The sequence below is a fragment of the Fonsecaea nubica genome (genome assembly GCF_001646965.1).
Source record: "Fonsecaea nubica strain CBS 269.64 chromosome Unknown Scaff67, whole genome shotgun sequence".
NCBI classification, from domain to species: Eukaryota; Fungi; Ascomycota; class Eurotiomycetes; order Chaetothyriales; family Herpotrichiellaceae; genus Fonsecaea; species Fonsecaea nubica.
In genome coordinates, this window is record NW_019173740.1 from 70,773 (window position 1) to 96,512 (window position 25,740).

At 52.9% G+C, this 25,740-nt stretch overlaps 9 protein-coding genes across 9 annotated transcripts; 4 read left to right on the top strand and 5 right to left on the bottom strand.

The window, feature by feature from the left end:
* Positions 1 to 324: 324 nt before the first annotated feature.
* On the bottom strand, positions 325 to 3,673 carry AYO20_08458 (hypothetical protein; the record flags this gene model as incomplete). The annotated part of the gene is made up of 5 exons (XM_022646735.1): positions 325 to 585; positions 662 to 2,019; positions 2,084 to 2,522; positions 2,574 to 2,707; positions 2,764 to 3,673. 5 exons carry the CDS (start codon positions 3,671 to 3,673, stop codon positions 325 to 327), a joined length of 3,102 nt encoding a protein of 1,033 aa, XP_022497283.1.
* A 1,817-nt stretch (positions 3,674 to 5,490) lies between these two features.
* AYO20_08459 (hypothetical protein) lies at positions 5,491 to 7,448 on the bottom strand (the record flags this gene model as incomplete). The annotated part of the gene is made up of 2 exons (XM_022646736.1): positions 5,491 to 5,740; positions 5,797 to 7,448. 2 exons carry the CDS (start codon positions 7,446 to 7,448, stop codon positions 5,491 to 5,493), a joined length of 1,902 nt encoding a protein of 633 aa, XP_022497284.1.
* Positions 7,449 to 9,515: 2,067 nt separating this feature from the next.
* Positions 9,516 to 10,796, top strand: AYO20_08460 (hypothetical protein; the record flags this gene model as incomplete). Its single annotated transcript, XM_022646737.1, has 1 exon — positions 9,516 to 10,796. One exon carries the CDS (start codon positions 9,516 to 9,518, stop codon positions 10,794 to 10,796), a length of 1,281 nt encoding a protein of 426 aa, XP_022497285.1.
* Positions 10,797 to 11,312: 516 nt separating this feature from the next.
* On the bottom strand, positions 11,313 to 13,348 carry AYO20_08461 (hypothetical protein; the record flags this gene model as incomplete). The annotated part of the gene is made up of 3 exons (XM_022646738.1): positions 11,313 to 11,527; positions 11,606 to 11,837; positions 12,002 to 13,348. 3 exons carry the CDS (start codon positions 13,346 to 13,348, stop codon positions 11,313 to 11,315), a joined length of 1,794 nt encoding a protein of 597 aa, XP_022497286.1.
* A 937-nt stretch (positions 13,349 to 14,285) lies between these two features.
* On the top strand, positions 14,286 to 15,182 carry AYO20_08462 (hypothetical protein; the record flags this gene model as incomplete). The annotated part of the gene is made up of 1 exon (XM_022646739.1): positions 14,286 to 15,182. One exon carries the CDS (start codon positions 14,286 to 14,288, stop codon positions 15,180 to 15,182), a length of 897 nt encoding a protein of 298 aa, XP_022497287.1.
* Positions 15,183 to 17,953: 2,771 nt separating this feature from the next.
* Positions 17,954 to 19,123, bottom strand: AYO20_08463 (hypothetical protein; the record flags this gene model as incomplete). The annotated part of the gene is made up of 4 exons (XM_022646740.1): positions 17,954 to 18,082; positions 18,305 to 18,470; positions 18,526 to 18,784; positions 18,865 to 19,123. The coding sequence occupies 4 exons, from the start codon at positions 19,121 to 19,123 to the stop codon at positions 17,954 to 17,956; spliced, it is 813 nt and encodes a 270-aa protein (XP_022497288.1).
* Positions 19,124 to 21,036: 1,913 nt separating this feature from the next.
* AYO20_08464 (hypothetical protein) lies at positions 21,037 to 22,131 on the bottom strand (the record flags this gene model as incomplete). The annotated part of the gene is made up of 5 exons (XM_022646741.1): positions 21,037 to 21,423; positions 21,483 to 21,695; positions 21,759 to 21,853; positions 21,994 to 22,056; positions 22,125 to 22,131. The coding sequence occupies 5 exons, from the start codon at positions 22,129 to 22,131 to the stop codon at positions 21,037 to 21,039; spliced, it is 765 nt and encodes a 254-aa protein (XP_022497289.1).
* Positions 22,132 to 22,574: 443 nt separating this feature from the next.
* AYO20_08465 (hypothetical protein) lies at positions 22,575 to 23,741 on the top strand (the record flags this gene model as incomplete). Its single annotated transcript, XM_022646742.1, has 1 exon — positions 22,575 to 23,741. The coding sequence occupies one exon, from the start codon at positions 22,575 to 22,577 to the stop codon at positions 23,739 to 23,741; it is 1,167 nt and encodes a 388-aa protein (XP_022497290.1).
* Positions 23,742 to 24,168: 427 nt separating this feature from the next.
* On the top strand, positions 24,169 to 25,533 carry AYO20_08466 (hypothetical protein; the record flags this gene model as incomplete). The annotated part of the gene is made up of 4 exons (XM_022646743.1): positions 24,169 to 24,270; positions 24,324 to 24,477; positions 24,527 to 25,397; positions 25,464 to 25,533. 4 exons carry the CDS (start codon positions 24,169 to 24,171, stop codon positions 25,531 to 25,533), a joined length of 1,197 nt encoding a protein of 398 aa, XP_022497291.1.
* Between the last annotated feature and the right edge of the window lie 207 nt (positions 25,534 to 25,740).

Here is a 25,740-nt window from a genome sequence, read left to right on the forward strand (position 1 = left end):
CCGAAGGTGACATAAGACATAAGCGCCCAGATGGTCTCAACTCAACTAAAAGTCCCAACTGCCAAGCATGGTGAGTATATTTGAATCTGTGTCGGACGGACCGATTCGTAGCCCCTGCTTGAGACTCTTTGGTCCACGGAATTGCGTTCGTCAAAGCGTGAAAGTCCGTGGATAATTAACAACGGGAATATAGAGCCCCAACTCCGCGATAGCTCTTTTCGTGATACCAACTCCAATCCTCGATTCGACAGTCTCGGCAGTTGTTTCTTTGGAAATATGAAAAGGGCGAGGCAAGGTTGACCGTCGACGACCTCTGGTTCATGGTCATGTCGGCAGAATACTCGGATGTGGAGGTTCATCGCCTTCTTCAATTTTCGGAGGCATCTGTCCTTTCCATTCATCTGCATTCTCTTCCCGCTTGGGCGTACCGGATGAGGTCCCGATCGATTGGGTATGGCCGCCATTGATTGTCTCGGAGCCTCCACCATTCTGAGCCTCCGGCTTGGTGGTCGGCCTAGTCTGGGCCGGAGATTTGGAGCTTTTGTCACTTTGACCCGAAGGTTTGCGAGGTGATACTCGTCCGTTCTGAATTCAGAAAAAGTGTCAGTTGCATCTACCTTTCTGATCACGCCTCTGCACAGCAAGCGCAAAGATCACGTACCTGTTTGGCCCATCGGAGACCACAGCTGTTGCACAGATCACGGTTGCCGCTTGGACCCCGTCTCCATTCCGGTGTAACTCGCGTGTGACAGTTGGCACAATCCTTTTCAACCTGGCCGAGCCCCTTTCTCCTCTTGCGCTTCTTTTTGCGACTTAGCAGTGCTTGTAGGGCTTCAGCCAATGTCCGATTTTCATTCCGAATCTTCCTAAGTTCGTACTGCCAACTGGAGCTTCGGGTGGTTTTCAGTTCGTCAAAGATGTTGTCCTCCGAGGCCAGCGCCTCGTCTTGGTTGCCTAGACTCAATGGGAGAGTGACTGTTGATTGTAGAGAGCCGGGGTGTTCGACAGAATTCCTGCTAGATCCATCTAGGGTATTGCTAGACGATCGGACTGACGGACGTGACGTTGGGGTTGCAGACCCTGCCGATGCCCGGTCTGTTCTCGACGATGTTGCTGACACTGACCTCTGGTTCAGGAGTGCAGCACGCGTCATCTTCAGCAGGCGGGTCTGCGCAAGCAAAAAGGTGGGTTTGGTGCCTAACCGAGCATCACCGGGATAGATTGTCGTTTGCGCGTGCAGAACCTGGCCTCGTCGATTCTGGAGGTCATGTCTGAAGGTCACTTTCTCGCCTGTTCTTGCGACTTCAAGCAAACGTAGGAATTCCTTTTTCGAGTCTGGTCTCATCAACGCCTGCAAACTGGTCCCGACAAGGTCTTCAGGGAGTCGGTCCAGCATGACTCGAGAAGAGGAGGACACATGCAAGAACATTCCCGCCGTCGACATCTTGGACCACAGCTCACTCTCGCCAAGGTTGCCATCCGTCAAGAGGTCAGCCCGATCCAAGGCATAGACTGGTCGCTCTCGTCCCGAAAGAATCATGAACTTCCTGCCCTTTCCCTGCTCAACGTAGAGAGTGCCGTGCGCCTCAAACCAGGTGTACCCGCTGAACTTCCTGCGGACCCGGTAAATCACGCTCATCGGCTCTCCAGGCGGCGTGTCTTTCAACTCTCTGGTAACTGCGATTATGTCGCTCGGATGACATATCGAGGATAAGTTTACGCCAACAAGCTCAGCGGGATCGTACTCTAGGACTCTTCGGCTTGCGGGAGATATGTAGAGGAACAGTCCCTTCAGTGAGAGGACATGCAAAACATCATCGTTGTATTCCAGTAGCACCTTGTCCCGGACGCGTTTTGACACTTCCAAGTCACCACGCCCAAGAGTGGACAAGAGCTTGGACACCTCGTCCGGGGAGATTGTCTGGCCTATGTCTTGCAGCGTTTGACTTGGATCAGGAGGAGCAGGTAGATGATAGGCTGGCAGCGAGCTTCGGTTGTAGTTGATCTCATAAGTACCATCTGTTGAAAATATTAGCCTCTTTTCCTTTTGTCTTCTTTGGTTATGCGTGGAAGAATGCCGTACCTGGATTCTTTCCGGATACCGAATTTGGTTGCTCGACAAGGTCGACTTGAAAACCCACGTAAAACTTATAATCTTCAGAATCAAATTGAATCGGAATCATGGTCAAGAGGTTCATGAACGGCTGCCCGCCTTTCCGATAATTGATCAGACTCAGTTGCGCTTCCGCCCTTTTGGAAATTTGGTTCTTGAGATAGAGGACCGAGTTGTTGTCTACATATTTTCGCTTGAGTCCCGACTGCACTCTGCCATCTGGCGACTGGAGGAAGCGACAATTTCGACCGAGGACTTCGTGTTTCGTATAGCCTGTCAGTCGTTCAAACATTTCTGAACAATAAACTATTGGCAGATCGTATTTCTCAATATCACAAACGACAAAGGCACAGGATAAATCAACGGGGCCAATATTGATTTCGGGTCGTGCTCTAGTCGCAACGCGCATCTATGGCAAAGATTAACGGGGTCTAGGACAACAATTTGAGTAGGGACTCACAAGAACTCCTAGCATGTCGAACCCGCTAGAGGAATAGGCATTGGGATATTTGGGATGTTGCAACGGCCCACCTGGTACCGGCGGCATATGTGGCAGAGCCGGAGGGTTCATTGCCCTCAGAGTTTGATTAGCATCTATCAGATCGCGTCAGCATTCAACCATCAAATTTGCCCTTACAGCGTCACAGTACCTTTCGCTGGAAAGCCTAACTGATTATCTATAGAGTGTCTTCTGTTTGCGTGATCCTGTATATGTATCGGAGAAGCCATGGTGGAGAGAGAGCTCGGTATCATGGGTGCAATGGAGGTTTGCCGTCGGTGATGATGAGATGGGCCCGGGAAAGGTTCGTGCATGGAGGTCATGCCTTGAGCCATTGCTGCCATCGGGTTGGGAACGGCTGGGCTCATGGAGCCACCGCCTGGATCATGGCTGACGGGTTGATAAGAGATTGAAAAGCCTTGTTCAATTGGTGAGGCTGAGAAGAGAGCCTCTTGCATTGGGCCTGATTGCATGCCTGGAGCACTTGTGCCTCCAGCTAGACTGTCAAAATCCATTGCCATGTCCATACCCGGCGCAATGTAGGCGGCAGATGTTTCGAGAGGAACGGAGGTGCTCGGAACCATCACAGGAGAGAAGCTGTTGACAGCCGGCATCTGGTCAAAATTGGTATTCATTTGGGAGAAACGGGTATTCAGGGACAGATCCTCCCTAGAACGGACTCTTCGTGGATCGAGGGCTTTCGGCATCGACATGACATTGGGCGGGCCCATGGACATGCTGGGTTCGTTGGGGTTCGGATCGAATTGAAAATTGGCCAAGTCACTGTCTATGGCGGAAGAAAACTCGAGCATCGACGCTCTGCGGCCATGATCGTGCGAGCCTTGTCGATACTGGGACTGATATGTGTTTCTTCGACGCATCAATTCATCATGATTTTGAATGATGATCTGCTCCAGGGTTTGCGCCTGGCCCAAAGCTGAGGCGTCCATGCCACTGGGATCCATGCCACCCATACTGTCATCCTGCGTGTAGCCGTCCATGGTCTCCTGTGGATCCGTCCCGGAGTATGGCTGGCCGAAGAAGCTCGAGAACCCGTCCATGATTGATTTTCTCCTTCTCTTGTTCGCCCTGTTCTAAGAGGCCTAGAACTACCCTCGGCGAGTATGTTCGGATGGAGGGGAACCGGTAGGTTGTCGATGCGGCCGGTGGGAGAGACGAAGTACGGTTTAGCCTGGGAAGGCAAGACAAAACGCCAGTAGTTTGAGCGGTGGTGTGCACAACATGCTTGCCGCATGTATTGTCCGATCGAAGGTGCGACGAGAAAGAGGCCGAGTAGATTGCTTCGAAGCGCGAGATGAGCAAAAAGGTGGTAAAGGTGACAAAGCTTGGACGGTTGGTTCTCTAATGCTCACAGCAAAAAGTCGTGGGTTGCTAGTTGCTAGTTGACTTGGGACAATTACTTTAGATGGGATAGACGGAGCGGGCAGCAGCGCACACACAGTGTCTCAAACACCAGTCGGGAGAAGGGTGCTGTTGTACCGCGGGTTGCCAGTCACCAGTTCACCCAGTCACCGGCCGCAGACGCAAGCGAGGGATCAGGTGTGAGGGAAGGGCTTGAGCCTTGAGGAGGAAAGAGAGAGGAGGATGGCACAATGGGTCAATGCATTAATCGGCGGTAGTGGCGGATGACTACTCGTACTCAGTACAAGTCTGGCGTAGAGCCACTCTGGGAAGAATCCACCCCCGATGAACCATCCATCACGGCGGACACGGACCTCATGGGGCGTACCCAGAAAAGTGTCGGGAATCATGCACGGGTGGATGCCCAAAAGCCACACCTGACGATGGGGGGGAGAAATGTGCATCTCAAGAGCCCTAAGCTCTTTAACCACTTGTCGCCGCGCCTTTCTCTGATTAGTGGGCGAGGCGAGTTTGGGGGAGAGATTGCCGGGATGGCTGTTTACTTGTAACCTAAGGGGAAGGATAGGGGGGCCCATTTGCCTGAGTGGCCGTTTATTGGGGGCGTTTGACTGGGCGGTGACTGGGCATAACTGGGGTACCTTCTCGTCCTCGTAGGCTGACCCATGGTCCCTAAAGTGTCCCCGTTGGAGGTGCCCAATCCAACACTGGCAATTCATGGGGATCGGCAAGCACGGCATGGGAACCTTGAAAGTCAAAAGATCAATGCCCTTTCGGCAGGCGTGTCGACCTCTGGGATTGGACATCGTGGGGCATCTACTTGATCGACCTAGCCTGCTGGACTCTCGATGCTGTTGATCCTGTTGATCCTGTTGATCCTGTTGATCGTATAGCTCTTTGGGAACGGGTTGGCCAAAATATTTCTTGACAGTTCGGGTGGCACAGTCTTGCCAGTCTCACTTTTAGCGTTTGGACCATGGGAATTTTCGCTTTTCCATGCCCTTCCCCTGTTGACCTTGGCCTGATCCCTGGCATCTGCCATGTCCAGATGCGCTATCACGTTTTCGTGCAAGATGCTCCAGTACTAGCATCAAGCCACCACGCTGCAAGCCACTGCAGATGAAGGTTCTAAAAGGAAAAGGATTCAGAAGCCAAAAAAGGCCAAAACCCTCTCCCCTTTTTCTCATTTTCCACTTTGTAGGATACATATGCATTAGGGTTGACTCGATCAAAAGTGGTGTGATTCGTGGGTCTGACATGACATCCTCCATCACTGATGCTGATGGGCCGAATATTAAAAATACACCGCTCACTGTTACAACAGCAAACCACCCTGGCATCTTTCCCGACCCTGTGAATTGACGAAAACAAGTCCATACCCGCCGACCTCTATCATCGCTCCAATGCATATTGAATCTCTTTTCATGACACGTTTAGTCCGCTGAGAAGGGGATCCCCAGCATTTCCGTCTTTGTACTACAGTGCTGTTGTCCCACCGTCAACCAGGATATGCAGTTGGCTTGGCTACCAGTGGCGCCATCTTCTCTCGCTGCAACTTCTCTCTCTCCATTTGTGCTCGGTCGTCCTTTGTGATTCGAGGCTTTCGAGTAACACCTCCTCCCCGGGACCCAGGCCCTCCACCTCTGCCAGAGGCTCTTTCGGAAGCCGCAGCGGCTACTCTGCCGCCACGAGAACCAGGACCACCACCCCGGCCTCGCCCGCGACCCCGCTTGATCGTGCCATCCGCCCTGTATTAATATCAGTCAGTGCATCGTGGGGGATCTGGATCAATAGGAATACATACCTCTCAACAGCCGGCTTTTCTCCCTCTGGTACAAGCGGTCCACAATAGACAAAGAATCCATCCTTACTGGCCGCTGCTTGTGCTTCCCAGAGTAGCTCGCTGTCATCCACGAAAGGATCGTCCTGGTCGTATTCCTCTACCTTTCTTCGCCGTCGACGCTTGGGGCCTGGACCATCGGTGCCGCTGTTAGGTTGTTCTTGTCCGCCATTGACTCCAGACATCGCGACGTCTCCGTCATTGTCCGAGTCACGCTCAATGTCCACGCTGAGGTCTTCATCGCCACTGTCTCCAGCTGACGTGCCTCCAAACTTGCTGCCAGATGCTGACCGTTCCAGCGCTGCACCGGCAGCAGCAATCTTGGCCAATCGTTCCTTTTGGGCAGCTTGACGAGGGTATAGGGCTGCGAACCCATATTTCTCTTCGGCCATACGGGCAAAGTTGATGACTCGATTACCAGGATCCTTCAAGTCAATATGCAGGACGATGTTGGGTCCTTTTTCTGAGTCTTTTGGCATATCGCTGCTCGAATCCCCACCAAAGAGACTGGCCGACAGAAGTCCAGACCCAATTGGTGGTGGAGGCGGCTGCTCTTTAGCCCGAGCCGGCTTCGGGGACGTAGGGCGAGTGGACGCTTCCGATGGCACTTTTCGTGAAGAGGCGAGTTTTTTGGGTTGCCCTTGGTCTGACATGATGTGGTCTACCTCCATTGCTGATGAGCCGTTGACTCTTGGCGAGTCGGCCACCCTGCCATTGGTCTGACTGTGGGTAGGCTCCGTCTTCACCTGATGCGTAGCCACGGTCGTAGCAGTCGAGGTGTCGGAATGTGGATGCGGATGGTGATCAATGATGCTGGAGATGGTTGGAGAGGTACTGGGGTTATCGGATCTTCTTGGAGGAGTAGCAGTGGGCCGTGCAAGAGGTGGAGCGGGAGGATTAGTGTCGACAGGTCGCTGCACGGATCTGATGGGATCGTACATGCTAGTTGCGCGAGGAGGGGAGGAGTGAGAAGGAAGAGGAGGAGTCGGCGGCGGTGGGGCGTGTTGTTTGCTCCCATATTCACGTGGTTTATATTCATAGATCCCCTGAGGGGATGTGCGGGCACGCAACGGTTGGTTGTGCATCGTGAGGCCAGATTCGGTAAACTTGGCGGCTTCATCTCGGCGGCTCTCGGTCGCATCTGGAGGGGAGAACTGAACTGGTTGGACCAGAGTAGAGGCCTGCAGACCTGCACTCTGGGACCGAGGCATGATGACGATGCTGCCTTGATCTGGCGGCTCTATTTTGGTTTTCTTGCGTACACCTGTGGCGGTGGGGGCTGTTCCTCGGGGCTTACGAGGAACTCGCGGTTTCTTCTCTTCAGGCGTGTTGGGATCGCGCTTCTTTCGTGGTCTTTTGACAGGCTGCGCTGGTGGTGGTGCTGCGCCGTTGTCTTGGCGTGCACCTGCAGCTGTGGCTGGTGAGGTACTGACACCTGCACCGGGCTTCGGTTGGGTCTGTCGCGCGCTGTAGCTGTTTGCAACACCAAGATTGCCTGCTAGGCCTAAGTCGCGATGCACAGGGTGATATTTCGGAGGTCCGGGAGTGCTCTCAGCATCGCTCGGGGGTGCGCTGGATAAGTCGTTAGATGAACTCCTGGTGTCACGCACTTCCATTTTCAGCTCTTCAGCCTCCACAATCAAGTGCACGACCGAAACCGCAGGCTCACACCAGCGCCATCAAAAGAAGCCTGAGAGTTGGGAAGTACGTGTACAAGTGGCGGAGGTGATTAGAAAAGGCGATGATGTCGATGGCTGGAATCACAAATTGATGAATTATTGGAACCGACGATGATGATGGTCAAAGAGTTGAACAATTAAGGGGTTGATAACTAGGACGTTATACAAAGAGACGATTTGAAGGACGGGGTTGGGTGGTGACGGTGACGGTGACGGGTGTGAATTTGACTGCACAACCTCAAAAGGGTTGTGGAAAACACCGGCTGGAATGGGAAATGTGTAAAGGCGGCTTAGCGGCGAGGATTTGCAATGGTGCAGTGGTGAATGCGGCGGATGGAGCGGACTAGGGAACTTCAAAATTAGAGAAATGGAGGTGTAGCATGTCCTGGCGCAAAAATCACTCGGACCGGTGTGCAGGAAGGTAAAGGAGGAGAGAAAAGGGTCGAGGAGGGAAAGGCTCAGAAGTGGGAAGATAGGAAGATATATGTATGAACCCCGGAGAACAAAACAGCTTACAGGGCTCTTGACAAAGGGTAAAAAAGATTGGGATGGCGAGGGGGGATGATGGGTCGCGAGATGAATGGGAAGGCAACAAAAACCCAGACGGACAGACTACAGCTTGTGACAGAACTGGGAAGAGTGGATAGCAAAACGTAAAATCACCACCTAGGCAGGCCAGGGCAGAGTTGGGAGGCTAGACCTGAGGGACTTGGATGGGTGTCGAGAAGTAGGCGGAAGCACGACGAGGAGGAACGGGGAAGAGAGACGAGAGAGGGAGAGGGGACCAGCAAACAACAGAGAAGCAGCGGCATGCGGAAAGCGAGGGAGACCGGACCAGGTGAGAGAGAGTGAAATGAGTCTGGTGAGGCGTCGTGGGCGTGTAAGAGAAGACGAGGCCATTCGAGACTAGACCAGCGCAAAGACCAGCACAAAGCAGCAGAAGGGTAAATGGGAAAAATAGCAGTGATGGTGGTGGCAGTGGTGGCAGTAGTCATGAGTCGTGACAGACAAGGGCCATGGAAGGAAGATCTTCGACTAGGTGACTAGCTGGACTAGCTGGCTAGGAGTAGTAGCAGGAGCAGGTAAACTCGGTCACAGATGGTGGAGAGAGAGGGTTGGGAGCTGGCTCTCGGTTCCTGGATAACGCAAGTAAATCGACAAAAAACTTCGAAAAATCCTAATCTAGAGAATCAATGGGGGACAAATGACGGGCAAAAGACAGTGGCTAACGGTGAGGCAAGGGGCTACAACTAGCCGGTCAGGCATCCTGTCATGACGATCACTTTATTGGCTTGTCGTGTCTTGTTCAACAGTGGTGAGGTGGCTTTCTAGCCCAAACCCGGAGTCCGCCTCAGTACGAGTAGTTCCAGTAGCTGATCTCCTTGACGTTTCATGAATCGATCCCACTCCCCGAAAACACCAAACACACTCGGTCACGCCGAAGACGACTACAAGTTCATCACTCCGCATAGTAGTGCCTCTGCCTCTGCAGTTTTACCTCCCTCACCCTTGACAAGCCCTATCCACTGCCAACTACTCGTCGAACGCGATCCTCTCGGAAAAGAAAACCCCCAAGATCGGATACACCAGTTAGACCCACCTGGGGGCTTACCAGATCCTAGACCCCTGCTACGAAGTACAGACCTTGCAGCTAGTGGCTTGAGCCAAGTTCGGCTATTCCACTCCGCACCGCATGATCTGATATATCGTTGTCTCCCCTCATGAAGCCTTCTGGCCAATGATATAGAGGATCTAGCATCATATCACCAGTCACCGCTAGAAAGATTGCAGTTGGCTCTACGCCTTGAAAGAGCGAGGGTAGCACACCGCACACTCCACAAACCTGTGCTACATACGAGTACCTCGCCAAAAGAATGTCATTGGTCTGATTGACAACGCCTTTGGCTAGACCGCATTTAGGGTGAGCAGCTTTTCTAGTGTCGACTAATAACAAGCTCGCCGAGGGGCACTGCGCGGCTGCGCCATCGACAACTTTTCTCCAACATGGCCATCCCAGGTCAACGGTTTGAATTAGATCTCGACGCAGATGATTTTGCAATCAGGCCAGTTGACGTTGACGTTGACGTTGACGTTGACGAACGGACACCCCCGACCCGGCCTCCTGGCTTCAGCATCAAGGAGATCCAAGAGCATGATTCGGACTCTGTTCCTTCTGCCCCGTCGCTGAAATCCTCCAAAGCTGGCTTCCCCGAGCACAAACCACGCCGCAACGTGTCTGCTTTCAAACAAAGACAGCAAACTGGAAAGGCGCCATCTCGTTCCTCCATTCCTACCACAGTCGAACCCTCAGACCAAGCCATCAGACATCATGTGGGCAAGAAGTATGGGATCGACATGGACCAGCAGCAGAAGGCCGACATCAGCGAGGAAAACAAGAGGCGGATAGCACAAATGTCGATAGAGGACATTGAGGAGGCTCGAGCCGAGCTAACACGAAATCTCAACCCTGCTTTTTTGGAGCGGCTGCTCAAACGTGCTAATATTGAGGAAGATCAAGCCAATCAAAAGCTGTGGCCTGAGGGCGATGCGGAAGGGGAAGATGATAGCCGAAGATCTGGACAGAAGGCCGTGACTGAGATGCCCATAGACGAAGATACTGTGGAACCTGAAAGATCCGCAGCGCCGCCTCCTCCCTCGACACATTTTCCCGTCCCTCCTCGGTCAGCAGACGACTATGTACCTCTAAATACTGACGGCGCCTCCTTTCTCGCCGATCTCAAAACACATTACTTTCCAGACACTCCCCACGACCCGTCATTGTTGAGCTGGCTACAGGACCCGACCGAAGAGGAGGACCAAGCGTCATTGTATAACCCTGAAAACGAATCATATCTAGCTTCTGCCCTCCGCTTCGGATTCAACGGCCGTCTGATCCCGCCAAAGGAGAGTTTGGAGCTCGACGTGAAAGAAGGGCTACACCATCACGGTGACGCGCCGAGCAGCGCCGGATACACTATACCAGAGCTCGCATTGCTTGCACGATCGACCTTGCCTAACCAGCGATGCATGGCTTATCAAACACTAGGTAGGATCCTGTACAGGCTGGGAAGGGGGGATTTTGGCGCCAGAGGCGGCGAACTCCAGGAAGCGCTCTGGTCGGTGATTGAGAAAGAGAGGCCGATAGAGGTCATGATGAGCGAGGCCAACCGTCAGTCGGGACATGCCAGTGCCAGAGCGCTTGCGGTCGAAGCGCTGTGGTTGTGGAGGAAAGGTGGCGGTGGTGATCGGGGGGTTTTGAAGCCCGGTCAGCGGCTGGCAAAATGACAGGTCTGTTGGGGAGCAATACGCGATCGAGAGCATATGATATTACATCAAGGTCTATGGTGACTGTCATTTGGCGACAAGATCAATTGCCGAGCTGAATGAATATGGTAGGTGCAAAGATGATGCCTTGGGGGGGGAGGCTTCAACCTGGGCAGGGAATTTTCCAAAAGCTTTAGCCAATGCGCACCGGTGCCTCCTCTTGCGAATTCGAGTTCGTCAATGCAAGTTGGAGGAATGTGACGACGAGGTTGCCTTTACAAAATACTTACAAATGCCACGAGATGCGTATTGATAGATGGTTGAATGCAAGGATGTACGTCTAATAGATCCTTTACCTTTTTTTTCGTGACCAAGATTTGAGATTTCAATGCACATTTAGATTCATATTCAGATACATATATATCTAGTCTCTCTCCCTGCCTCGAGCTTGCACGCCCACGCCCACGCGCACTCTTAGTCTCGCTCTGGCTCTGGCTCTGGCTCTGGCTCTGGCTCTCGGCTTGCTTACGTACTGACTTACTTCTCGACATACCACGACAAATCGACCCCGTCCTCGAGCTCGTACTGCGTGAAGCCGTTGCCCATGAACCGGAAGCGGTTGGGCGAGCGGTACCGGATGTCAAAGTCCTCGGGCCGGATGCGCTCGACCATGTCGTGGAAGAGCATGGCGCTGCCGGCAAAGGTGGCCGTCACGCGCCCGTCGATCCGGTTGTTCTTGTACCAGGAGCGACCTGTCACATACCAAGGGTTAGGAGACAAACACGTAGACAGAGACAGACAGAGAGAGAGAGGGAGAGGAGAGAACTCACAGTTCCCCGTCCACGTCAGCGTCTTCATAATCTCATCCCCGTACCGCACCAGCTCGTCCACGACCCGCTGGTGCGGCGCGACCGACGCAATGTCCTCGCGCGCCATCTTGCGCAGCCACTGGATCATCCACTCGGCCGTCCAGTCCAGGCTGTAGATGAGCGAGCCGTGGCCGATGGTGGCGTTGGGACCCATGAACATGAAGTAGTTGGGCATGTCGGGACAGGCCATGGACTAATTCGTACGCAAAAGGTCAGTCAGGGCGTTCGTCGTCCAGTTTCCCTTTTTTTTCTGGGGGCGTGGGGAGATAGAGAGAATCAGGGGTTATAAGGGGGGGGATGGGATCGTCTTCTCCGAGATGATATTCTTCTTCCTTTCCGAGGGGAGACAAAACTCACCAGATACGACTCAGGCTCGTCCTTCCACTTCTCTCCCAGGTCGATGCCGTTGCGCCCAACGACGGGAAACGGTGGCCGGTTGGAAACGTCAAAGCCCGTCGCGCAGATGACGACATCCAACTCGTAGTACTGGCCATCTTTGGTCTTGATGCCGCCCTGGTCGATGTAGTCGATGTGGCTCTGGGTCAGGTGCACGTTGTCCCTCGTAAAGGACTCGAGGTAGCCCGCGCCCGGGGTGATTCTGCGGCAGCCGACCTCAAAGTCCGGGATGAGCATCTTGCACAGGCGCGGGTCGTGGTTCAGCTTGGCCGCCATCTGCGCCGTGGCAAAGGCCTTGATCTCCTCCTGCTGCTTGGAGCCCTTGCCGAAGATGCGGAACCCGCGGTTGACGTTGCCGATGATGAGCTTGCGGTACTTTTTGAGCTCCTCCGGGTCGCGGAACCGCTGCTTGTCCACGTCGCGGTACTCCGGGTTGTAGCTGGGGTCGTCGCTGCCCACGAGCTTCGCGGGCGTGTGGCGAGAGACGACCCACGTCGGCGACCGCTGGAAGCACGTCACCTTGGTGCCCTCCAGCTTGGCCATCTCCGGCAGAATCTGGATGGCGCTGCTTCCGTTGCCGATCAGGCCGATTCTCTTGTTGCGGTAGTCATATTCGTGATTCCAGCCGGCGCTGTGGACCTTGAGACCCTTGAAGCTGTGCAGTCCGGGGATGTCGGGCCACTTCCAGTGACTCAGGATGCCCCTGGCGGAGATCAGGACGTCGGCCCATTCTGTCCGATGGCCAGTGTCCTTGTGCCGCACCTCGAGCTTCCACTGAGCTTTGTCCTCGTCCCACTGGGCATGTTCGACGGTGGTGTTGAACTGGACGTCCCGATCCAGCTTCCACTCGTCGACAGTCTTCTGGAAATACTCCTTGATCTCGGGCCCCGTCGAGTAGAAATGCGACCACTCGGGGTTCGGGGCGAAGGGGAAGACGTAGATGTGGCTCGGCACGTCGCATTGCACGCCAGGGTAACTGTTTGCGATCCAGGTGCCGCCGGCGTTGGACTTGCTCTCGAAGATGGTGTGTTCGACGAGTGTGTCAAACTCTTTGGCGTAGGTGTATTGGAGCTTGTGGGCAAAGATCATCCCCGAGTAGCCCGCCCCGATGGTCACGACACGGAGCTTCTTGCTGGGCGTAAAGGCCGGCACATTATGCATCGGTATCGTGATTGAGTCTTGAGTACGGGAGTGTCCATTGGCAACATCCGCGGCCCGAGGGGCTGAACCGACATGGCTTCCATCTTGCTTGCCCGGGACCGGTGCTGAAGGGAGGGGGGTGGTGGTGGTTTCGCCAACAGATCCCATGTTGTTTCCTCGTATATAAGATCCCTGTGACAGACAAGTCAAGGAACTCTCAAGGATAGAACTCGACGATAGTGATAACAGGCGAATCTTGTCAAATAAAAGCCCATCTTCAACGCGCGTTGGTCAATCTGCCGAACTGCCGGCTAATCGGTTGATGGTGATGATCGGTGTTGGAGAAAGTTGCGGAGTCTTTACCGTGGTTCATATGTAAAGGATGGAGAATGACAATGAGATTTTCGGTTCTGGTTCTTCCTGCGGCAATGAGGCTTCAGTCTTTACCGTGGCTGTTTGTTCCAGGCAAGCAGGTGGATTGGGGTCCCCATCCCCGGATGATTATCTGATGACGGCAAAAGGCTGGTCAAAGGCCACAGTACGGTGAGGCTGACTTACACATACATACAACTCTGACGGCTAGACACTCTTCCTCTTTTATTGTTATATTACGAGTTGAATAATCTGACACAGGGACGCGGCAGCCTCATCATTTATCCACGTCTCATGGGTCCAAATAGTAGTGTGAGTGAGAGTCAAATGGTATATCAAGGGGCCAGCCACTCAGGCCACCCGTCGTGGGGTCACATCCCTTTGCCAGTATTATGGAATCACAAATCTGTCTTAGATACACAATGTGCGAGATAGGCGATAACCTGTAGAGTGGTATGAAGCAATCTTACTGACCTTCCCCTAGTGACTCCATCCATGATACCTAGGGTCGAGGTAGATTAGGAATCAGGCTGTCCTCGTCCGTGTTCTTTGCGAAAAAGCACAAGTCGTGCTATTTACCAATAGGATAGATATAAGACGAAAACCATGGCTGGTTGTCCATCCTGCTTCCTGCCTCGAATAGGCGTCGTAGTCGTACATTGACGCCGAATCCAGGGCTCTTTGTCCAGCTTTGTTAGAAGATCCAATATCGACACCTGAAACCAAGCACATCATGGCTCCGAGGAAACGCACAGTCCTCATCACAGGATGCTCGGATGGCGGCCTCGGTGCCGCTCTCGCCCTGGCCTTCCACAAACGTGGCGACCGCGTATTTGCAACCGCACGCACTCCCTCGAAAATGTCGTCCTTGGCTGCCGTTGGCATCGAAACCCTGCCGTTAGATGTCCTCTCCGAAGAGTCCATCAAATCCTGTGTGGAAAAAGTGTCATCCCTGACTGATGGTTCACTGGACATATTGATCAACAACGCCGGGGCCGGATTGAATATGCCCGTCCTTGACGTTTCGATCGCCGATATCCAAAAACAGTTCGATATCAACGTGTTGGGCGCGATCCGGATGATACAGCTGTTTTTCCCCCTGCTTCGCAATTCGACGGCGGAGGTCAAGATGATTGTCAACAATAGCTCCTGTGTCTCGGTTCTAGCCCTGCCGTTCACGGGACCATACTCGGCTTCCAAAGCTGCGCTCTCCAACTTCAGCGAGATATTGCGGCTTGAACTGCAACCATTTAGTATCAAGGTCGTTGATTTGCGCACCGGGGGCGTGAAGTCGAATTTCTTCGACAACGCCAATAGCGAAATGAGTTCCAACTTACCGGAGACTAGTCCCTACGCGCCTGGCAAGGCCGCCGTGGACAAGTTTCTCCGCCACGGCCCAGCAGCAAGTCTCATGAAAGCAGACGACTGGGCCGACAAAGTGGTGAGGGATTTATCCAAGCGCGGCGGGAAAGGAGCCCCACACCAAATCTGGAGAGGAGAGGGAGCAACGTTCGCATGGCTCAACGCAACAGTATTGCCCGTGGGATGGCTGGATAGCTTGTCGAAGAAGCTTACTGGATTAGATGTGGTGGAGAGCAGGATAAAGGGGGGAAAGGCAAAGGTGGTATGAAGGGTTGGATAGAGGCTCGCCCCGTTGATAGCCGCTTCTGAGGACAGCAGTACCGAGTAGACCTGACAGAGACACGAATGTGTCGGGCAGTGTTGAGTGGCTGCTTCCAGACCTCACAGAACACTACCTTGAAGTTGTATGTCGTCAATATTATGTGCGGTCCACCATCTCTTGTATACAAGCGCATCAAGTAGGTGGATTCACTCAGCCTCGTTCCAAGAAAACCCTTGGTCCTGTGATGTTTGTACCAGTAGCGAGATCATGTGGTACTTGAACTAGCGAGGGCGTCTTGGCTGGATTGATCGGGTTTGGAGGAAGGGAGGTGGCTTCGCTCAAGATCAATTTGCATATTGGACCCTATACCTCGGATGTTCTCAATCCACAACGGTAACGTGGTGAGCCGGTGAGGGAAGAAGATTCGCTGCCTAGGCGTGCTAGAGCAAGTGTGGGTGACGACCACAGTCGAAGATCCAATTCCGAGCGTCCGGGAGCGTCGCAGGAATTCTACACGGTATGGTCATCGATCTACTCGGTCAGAAGTAGATAGTCGGTGATTGCGGTCCGTTTTTGAAGGGTAGGGAAATAGCAGCCATGATAACAGCCATGCCTGCTATACTCTAGATTCGTCCCTCGCTGTCCACGATGCAGATACCGAGCTCGCAGTGCGTGTCTTGGGTCCTCGTGGTATTGCGCAAATGGGAGGAATGGGAATACGAGGTGCGTCTGCACGAGTATCTCCCCCAACGTCCGCACGCCATATTCACCACGGGACTTCTGCTCGTACAGCCACGCGGTATGACGGCGGTGGGGTGCCCATTTGGGTGCCATTGTTCCCAGTGCTCCTCGGGTATCTTGGTTGGGCTGCTCACTTCAATGAACCTTGTAGAGCTGAATCAGAGGACTGTGACGGTGGTGACGACGGGCGAGGGCAGTCGTGTGGACGGGTGGTGGATACCTAGCGCCCTCATTCTCCTGTCCTCCGAAGGTGCGAGATAAATGCAGGTGCAATAGCGCAAAAATTGATCGAAGCGAGTTGGTGGTGAACCGAAATGGGAAGCGGGAAGCGCGAGATGGTGGTGGCGGGAAACGTTGAGATTATTCCCCTTGGGGTGTGGTGCCCCCGAAAGTGCCCATGCCACGAGGACAAGGACCCCGTCATGGAAAACTCGGCAGCGGTGTCGGGGGCCAAAAAGACCGTTTGGCATTGGAAGCTAACTATGAAGGTAGAAAGGTACTGGAATTGGGAGCTTGGAGCTTGGAGCTTGGGACAAGCGAGGTAAAGCGAGGCGTGAAACGAGCAGCAACGGCCATTCAGTTGGTGGCCGGGTTGCCGGAAAAAGGCACGCGCTTTACCTAGGTGGTTGGAATAGTTGCTGGTTTAGGCGGTGGTGCCTCTGACCCTTGGAGCCACTGGGCCGAATTGGGCACCCTCGCCTCGACTTGTAGGTATTGTCTGCCTCCGAGTCAATACCTGGTGCCAACTAAGGCAGGCCCAAATCACCCGCTAACCCTCCCTACCTAACGACTTGTTTACACCCAGGTCGACGAAACACTGCCAAAAGTCACCTGCTCCTAGGGACTGGCAAGCCTACATTCCACCCACCCACCTATCTACCTACCTGGATAAACATAGGCATCATTCACAGCCTGTACGAACATTCATAGCCCAGACGAAAAAGTGACTTCGTAGTCCCTAGGTCACTATCGTCATGTCCTTAATAGCTATGTAGAGCTTCGGAGGAATTGGAAAGCCGCTGGTGCCGTACTCCGGCCCTCCCGTCAAATTCTGCAGGACAGTGAGCTACTCATGGTGATACAGGTGATACAGAGAACATTTGGACGAGGTGAACGGGGCACAGGTAATCATCCTCGAAGAATCCTACAAGCAACTAGTAAATATCTGGCAGGTCCCTACAGAAAAAATTTACCACGCCTGCATACTCCGTAGTCACTACTGTAGCACTTTAGCTACTAACCAACGACAATTCGAGTAGGGATCGGCCTCACCGAGCCTTATGTAGGTCAAAGTTACAAGGATAGTTTCCCCGCGAAGCTCCGCGAACAAGGAATCAGATATGCAGGAGGACTCAAAGAGCATGGGAACTTGAACTTGAAACCAAAAGCAACATGGGTCGTTTAACGAGTTGGACACGAAAGATTCCATTGGGAACTTCTAGTCACAATCACTCCACCATGTTCCCGAGCCCAGTTTGTTGCTTGGGTTCCTCTTGTGTTCTGTAAGTCCTCTCTATATCCCAGTCCCTATCTCCTTTTCCTTGGAGTCATTTTGTCTTGTCATTCCCATTTCTGTCCGTAGCACCATGCAGCCATCGTAAAATCCAAAAGAGTGCAATGGTAGACAAAGGCCCATGTGGCCGCCTAGATGGCTCGCCCTCAATCCCAGAGGCCAACAAGTCCCCCAAATAATGAAAAATATTAATCTTGCTTTTTGAGTCTGGGCCACAGCCACCCTGCGAGTGCCAGACTCACTGATCCCGGCTTGCCCACTCGGCAGTCCAGCCGCCGCCAATTCTTTCCCACACCCCCCCTGGTGCCCCCTATGTAATGACGCAGACTGTAGTGCCTGCACTGTCCGGTGAGATCACGTCCAGCGTTCGGAAAGTAGAATGCCATTGATCGACAATGGTCCAAGGATTAGGCAAGAGGATTAGGTTGCATGGAAGACTCAGGTTGGAAACAGAAACGCAGGCCGGTCAAGACATCTGGATAACCCGAGAAAACCAGAGGCTAGCAATTAACTTGACCCCCGTTCACCTCTGCATCCGAATCCATCCCAGCATGCGTTCCAGCACCGGGTCTTCGTCAAGCCAGTAGCCCTTGCGTTGGTCAGCGTTGCGAAGGTCTCGGTAAACATGGTCATCCGTGATTTCGCTGAGTTCCTAAATCAAAGAGAAATCAGCTTTGCCCCCTTTTTTTCACGTCTTTCTCCTGTGGGAATATTTGCGGCCCCCCCGTATGTGCATCGTGTGTTGCTGATCATTTCCTCCTCTGGTGCCTTCAAACCACATGGCTTCACTAGCGAAGCCAAGGGGAACAACGAGTGATAAGGTGTGGGGAAATGCGCCGATCGCATGGAACTTTTTAGATACAACAGTACGTACCTGGCGAAGTCTTTGGTCAATTGTTCGCAGCCCGTTGGCGTGTTTGGAACCTGGTTTTTCACCACGCAGCAATTGGGTGCGCAGCTGTACCCATCGCGTCGCGGCAGACCCTCGTAGATAGATCTTGTGAGCCTGGAACCTTCTTGTAGACGCATCGAGAATGATTCTGGCCCATTTATTAGCATGCTTCCTCCCTCTCGCCATGTAGATTCCTATCGCACCGCTGTAGAGAGGCCTTCTGTACTTCAGTCTCCGGGATGTTGCCAGCCTGAAGCCCAAGGTTGCCCGGGTTAAAGTGGCCAGCTAGAACCGCTTGCGACTCGGCGGCACACTGCCTGAGGACCACATAGCCGTCGAGGTAGTATGATTCTTGATCTGGTGGATTGGCCTCGCTGCGCGTGATGAGCGAGTTGATGTGGATTTGCAACGTTCGGAAATCATTCATGATCTCCATGACACGCATTGCGCGAGCTTCATTCACTGTAGTATCAGTTAGCCGGAAGAGTCTGCGTCGGGGCGCTTCTCGCATGTGTGAGGCGAGTAGTTACAGTCAGACGTACGTCCATCAGACATGGCGAAAGGTGAGTTGGCCAAGTCAAGTGAAGTTGGATGGTTGATAGGTTCTGGCTTAATGGTGGGTGCAGGATCAAGAGCTATTCTCTTCGCTTCGGGACTGTTGTGGTGCTTCGCAGTCAAGTCAGGAATCTTCACGGGAAGGAGAGTGAGGTCTCGGACCGTTGGCTCTGCCTTCTGGTCAAGTTGTCGGATGGATGAAGCCTGAGGAGAAGAGAGCAACTTTGGTCGCGGCGAGGAAAGCATTCTTCTTAAATCCAACGGTTGTTCACAGATGTCATCTACAGCTCGGGAGTAAGAGGGAGAAGGACACTGCCACGAAAGGATAGAGACGGCCGTCGAGGAGGACTCAATCTTGTGGCTTCATCCACAGTCAACCAGTCAGGAGGATAGAAGCGGTCATCAAGATAGGGGACCGGGCCGTAGCGTCATGGGAAAATGGAGCAGGTCTCCCAGCTGTATGAGAAGTCAAACAGAAGAGGATGTTAGCGACGATGAAGCTGGAGGCAAGTTTCACAGCACTAGACTGGGGGAGGTGCAATGAGGTAGAGGAGAATACAGACAAGCACCAAAACGGTCGACCCGGCTGTAAACGGTGACTACAACGCTTGGACCGATGCATAATGACTATTGGACACTGCCTCAGTCGCAGGGCATGTCGGAATGATGCAGCTCTGGAGGTGGATCATTCGAGGCTCTGCTGTAGACTGTGACTTGTGTCGTGTATTGATCAGCAGGCGGCTTGCAAGCCACGGGGGGTCGAGTGAGTTCTGGATCATTGATGATGACTGGGGCCGGATGGAGACCTGGGTTTCAAGCAACATGGAAATCGCAGACGAGGTGGAAAATGACCATGTGCAGGATAAGTTAGAGTAGGTAATGGGGAATCGCAGTCTCCACTTCGACAAAAATGTTTGTGTGAGGGAGTAGGTGGAGTGAGAGGGGGAGGGAGAAGAGAGGAGGGCGCAGGGACCGGTACTCGTCCCTTGATCGTTGTAGGTATTGAGTAGACGGGTTAGCAAACAGGCGAGTTTGCATCCCCCCGGCCACAACCAATCATGCTACAGGGCTTTGGCTGGGCTAGTCTCTAGGGGGACTTCTCCCCTAGGGATTGGATTTTAGGTGACACGCCAAACTCAACCTGGACATTCAGGTCAACGGTTAAGCTTCCCCACCATGGCCCAATCCAGGCAGCTGAGCAGAGATGGCGTCCCATGGTCACTCACCCATTGCACTTTGCCGGTGCTGGGAGAAAAGAGGCTGCCCTCTTACGGTCAGGAACACGCCTAAGGCACGCACATGGCGTCGCCAAACGGTTGCTGCATGCTGCAAGCTGAAAACTCTTCTACCTCCATCTGCGTCCATCTACTGGTCCACTTCTCTATTTTCATCCATCCGCCAACACCTCGCTTCTGGAAACACATACAGGGGTTCCTTTTTCGCGCACCGTTCTCTGGCGCAATGGGCAGAAGATTCTAACAGTGGCACCCACACTAGACAATGGGAGAAATGGCACTACGAGATACTCTATGGTGATTGATTCGGTTACCTGGCCTTCCTGCGCCCAACCCCCGTCACCCATCATCCCGGTAACAGGTAACACGAGACAGCGATGCACGACACACGTCAACCACGCCAAAGGCACAGCTCCCTGGATTAACGGTTTTTCCATTATTTCCTCACCTCTATTCCAGCCTCACCTAAGAGCCACACAAACGCCACAACTCTCTGAGACGGGCTGTGTTAATTGCCATCTCAAGTCCAACGCATAGACGCGGCTATGAGGCTGGGACAAAGTTCGCTGACCTAGAGACCTGAAAACCCGCCTGACACTCTAGTGGCAGTCAACCAGAGCCGAATCTTGGTGGATCCCTTCCACGAGTATGCCCCCGTTGACCCTTCTTTGGGAGTAAAGGACTCGACAAGTCCCCTACGCCAACATGACGTGCCACACGCATCATCTCATCTCAGCCTCTAGAGACCGCTGAACCTGATCCGACCAATAGTCCCCGGATTCTCTCCATAGTCTAATTTTTTGTGCGGACAAGCTGAACCCATCTGATCCCTGTCCAGCGTGGTTGCCGACATCGTCGTCATTTCCCCGTCCCTAAGCTTGACCTATACTCTGCCCTCTGGTTCGGTAGAGAAAAGGGACTTGCTCAGTCTCGCTCCGCAATAGCCTGGAGACGTTCCTCGACTTCGTCTTCTGTTAACGTCCTGAACTCATTATCCGTGCCCTCGGTCCCGTCAGCCTTCGGCCCACCGACGATGCCAATCTCTAATTCGCCCTTCTTGAAGTCAACGCTCAACACGGTGCTGAGCGTGCTGATGCCTAGCTCAACCACTTCTTCCCAGCTACCCGGAGCACAGTCCTTGTTCTTCAGCTTCTTCTCGAGATGGTTGAGGGCCTCCTGTTGCTTGGGTCCAGACGCCGTGGCTTTGTACCCGACATAATAGCCTGCTGGGTCACATTTGTACAGTTGGGGGCCATATTCATCGTCGACCGAGACTAATGTCGTCGCTACGCCCAATGGTCGCATGTATGCCTGTAATAAACAATCAGCAGGGCCCGTTGAACCGCCGTTCCATGTGTATTGCAACGCACCCGTTGAGTATAGACTTGGTTGATGTTTGCCAATCGTTTTGCCAGCACATCACACGGCATTTCATATCCATTTCTGTATCTGAATTCTGCAGCTTCACCCCGTGCTCGATCGACTGAGGCTCGGGCATCGGCTATTGAGCCGGTCATGACGCATCCGACTGAGGGGGAGATCTTGAAGACATGGGAGACCGAAGAGGGATCAATCAATTTGTCCTGCGCTCGCAGTAAGCAGCTAGAATAGACTGAGACTCGCAATTTGGCAAGATTGTTCCGTACCGGGACCTTCTTTTGTGACAGCACAACGGCGCACGTCTTCCCCCTGACTCCTACTGATGTGATATTGGCTGCAGTAATTGCCTTGAATGCATATTCTGAGTGTAGATGTAAGTATGATTGAAATTGGTTTCATTTAGTGCGAATGGGAATTGGATGTCGGGAGTTTGTCCATTTCTTGCAGGGAAGATCCGTCGCAATTCGGATCTCAAAAGTCCAGATCAGTGCAGGAACGTACCGACTTGATATAATCGCCCTTGATCCGAGAAGATGGTGATATGTCGATCATAACCCGCGGAGCCTGTCGACAAGAGTGTCAGCTCGGGGTGTCCGACGCAGCTACAAGAACCACGTCAAATGTGTACAGACCTGACATCTTGACCTCCTTTGACCGAGGTACGATTCACCAATGATGTAGTAAAACACAGCTGAAAGTGTCGACCAAGAAATTGAGCTCGATTGAAAGGAGCGAGGTGGTGAGGACTTATGTTGAACTCTTGACCACAGATGATGTTCGCAACTTGAGGCCTTGTCCAGAGGAGTTGCCAAACACGCAAGTGTCGCGGTGCCTACTACGAGCTGACCTTTCACTAGCCACCACAATCGCCCCCACAAAAAGCTTTGCACCGCCACTTGTGGCACAGATCGAAAGTCTTCCACGCAATAAAATTCATTTATTGGGTCTCCAATATGATCCTTCAGCTTCCACGGGCAAGTCGACGGCCGCTCTAAATGGCCTGAATCAGGGCACTGATGGACATTTCGGCTGAATAAACTTCGGACAGGCTCTGACTGCCTCTCCTCAACGAACGAAGTATCATGTCTCGGCCTGGAATTCCAGCTTGGAAGAGACTCGGACTGAAACTGAAATATGCACATGAGGATTCGGGTGCCCCGACTAGCCACGGTGTCGTTCCACCAGCTCACCAAGATGGTCAGCGCTCATTGAAGAGTGATGAAAGGTCTTCATCAGAACCTCCGAGGAAAAAGCAAAAGACTATTTCAAAATCTAAAGACGCCGTCGAGTCGACAGCCGACAATTCGGATCCACCACAGTCTGAGTCTGTCAAAGCCAGAGAGGAGCAACCAGATAGGAAAGTAAAGAAAAGGGTATCATTTTCTGCCGACGCCAATGCTTCTTCATCGATAAGAACCCAATCACCTCTCCCGGATGACTCCAAGGCACAAAAAACTTCAGTAAAGGCGAAGAAGTCGAAAAAAGCTTCATCAAAAACTGTTCAGCCACTTGAACCTAAGTCCAATACTGCGCTGGAATACCTCAATCAATATCACACGGCAAGATCGAAATGGAAGTTCAACAAGAACCGAGAGACGTGGATACTGAAACACATCTTCTCGGAAGATGATATTCCCCGAGAATACAATCTTGCTCTCGCGAGATATATCTATGGATTACAGGGTGCCGGAGCTCGCGACAGATTGAAAGCACAGTGTATGTCGTTATTGGAGAAGGGGAAAGCTACTCGAAGGGGTAACGATAAGAAAGGCGGCATTGCAGATGAAGAAGTGGATGCAGGGTATCTTCACCGGTTCAAGGACGATTTGGCAAGCTCGGCGTCGTCGATTGCTGCTGCTACCGGGGATGTCGCCACAGATCCGACATACGAACCCTGGATTCAGAACCAGCCACGTCCAATGATGTTGCTCTGGGCGCTCGGCCTTGACACTGACACCTTAGTCTTCACCAACAAGACTGAACAAAAGGTGAAGAAGAGGAAGAACAGGACCATGGTTGTCGACTACGATAGCTCTAGCTCCGACTCCGAATCTGACTCGAGTTCTGGCTCGAGCTCTAGTGATAGCGACAGCGACAGCGACAGCGATATTGTCAGTGAGGGAAAGAGGGAGAAGACGACCAGCATGTTAAATGGGGTTGAGCATGAAGATGAGACTTCCAGCAGTGGCAGCGATGAAGATGGCAGTAGCCAGAGCGACTCGAGCACCGATGATGAGAGTGAGGCCTGACGTCCAGGGCGAAGTCAGGGCCAGCGAGTATACATATCTGTCAATAATAGGCAAACCGAGGCGTTTCTTACAAGAGTCCTCGCTCCGTACCTCGTACAGTTTTGGGTTGTTTGCCGTGTTTGCACCTACCTACCCATGTGACTGGACGGCTGTCGCGGAGCAACAATGAGTGGAGCATGTTTTAGCTGGGGTCGCAAGTTTCCCTGGTGCCTGGTGAAATGGGGGGCGCAGTGAGCGTCATCATGGCCCATTCACAGGCACCACAGGGACTCTTGGAGTCTGACAGCTTGCGACTCACGGGACCAGCCATCCCCATCCCAACCGAACCACTTGCTTTCCTACTCTCTTCCTCATCATCGTTGCACCCAACATCCATCCATTGTCTTCCTTCCTTCCTTTCCTTTATTAGCAATTGGTAGTCGTGACGATGAAGAACAGTCTTGTCATCGCAGCAGCTGCGCTGCTCGGTGCCGCCGAGGCGGGCATGCATCGTATGAAGCTTCAGAAGGTGCCATTGTCGGAGCAGTTGGTGAGTAGATCCTGAGCTCTCTTGTCGCCTATTGTCTCTAACGTTCATTACAGAGCGCTGCCAATATTGGCGACCATATGCGTGCGCTTCGCCACAAATACACCCAGAAGCCGATTGGTGGCGCCAGCGAGGACATCTTCAGCGACACCTCAATCCATCCTAATGGCCCCCATGATGTTCCAATTGAGAACTTCCTGAATGCGCAATGTAAGGGACGCTGTTATTGCTGCATTTACAACTGTCTAATGCTCTCTAGACTTCAGTACCGTCGCTATTGGTACACCACCTCAGGAATTCAAGGTCGTCCTTGACACTGGGAGCTCGAACCTCTGGGTCCCCAGCACCCAGTGTGGTTCGATCGCCTGCTATCTCCATCAGAAATACGATGCCACAGCCTCCTCCACCTACAAGAAGAATGGATCTGATTTTGCAATTCGTTATGGTTCCGGAGAAGTGGCTGGCTTCATTTCCCAGGACATCCTGCGTATTGGTGATCTCAAGATCAAGGATCAATTGTTCGGAGAGGTGACCAGCGAACCTGGTCTGGCCTTTGCGTTTGGCCGATTCGATGGTATCTTGGGTCTGGGATACGACACCATCTCGGTCAACCACATTCCACCCCCATTCTACAATATGGTCGATCAAGACCTCCTCGATGAACCCGTCTTTGCATTCTACCTAGGCAGCACTGAGGATGGCACCGAGTCTGAGGCCACTTTCGGCGGCATCGACAGCAACCATTACACCGGCAAGATGATCAAGATCCCACTCCGACGGAAGGCCTACTGGGAGGTCAATCTTGACTCGATCACTCTGGGCAAGGATTCGGCAGACCTTGACAACACCGGTGTCATTCTTGATACCGGCACTTCGCTGATCGCTCTCCCAAGTACTCTCGCAGAGTTGCTCAACAAGGAGATCGGTGCTAAGAAGGGCTTCAATGGTCAATACACCGTCGAATGCGACAAGCGTGACTCGCTTCCCGACATCACCTTTACCCTTAGCGGTTACAACTTTTCCATCACAGCCCATGACTATATCCTCGAGGTCCAGGGTTCTTGCATCAGTAGCTTCATGGGCATGGACTTCCCAGCCCCCACCGGTCCTCTTGCTATTCTTGGTGACAGGTATGTTCATGTTCCACTGAGAATTCCTTCCAGTCATCAAGAGTTTCTGCTGATCTTCTTTCACAGCTTCTTGAGGAGATGGTACAGCGTGTATGACTTGGGCAACGATGCAGTTGCTTTGGCCCAAAGCAAGTAAAGGTCTTCTTTTGAGAACGGGAAAGTATGCCAAAATGCCGCTGGAACTATGAGGGAAGTGGACTAGAGAAATACCCCTGGTATCTACGCGACAGTGGGATGGGGATGCACGGTTTTGTCTTCTCACACCGAACAAGTTAATTGTGTACATCAAGCACCAGCCGTCCAGCCATGCCTGTAACTTGCAGGTAGTGGCGCTTTTATCAAA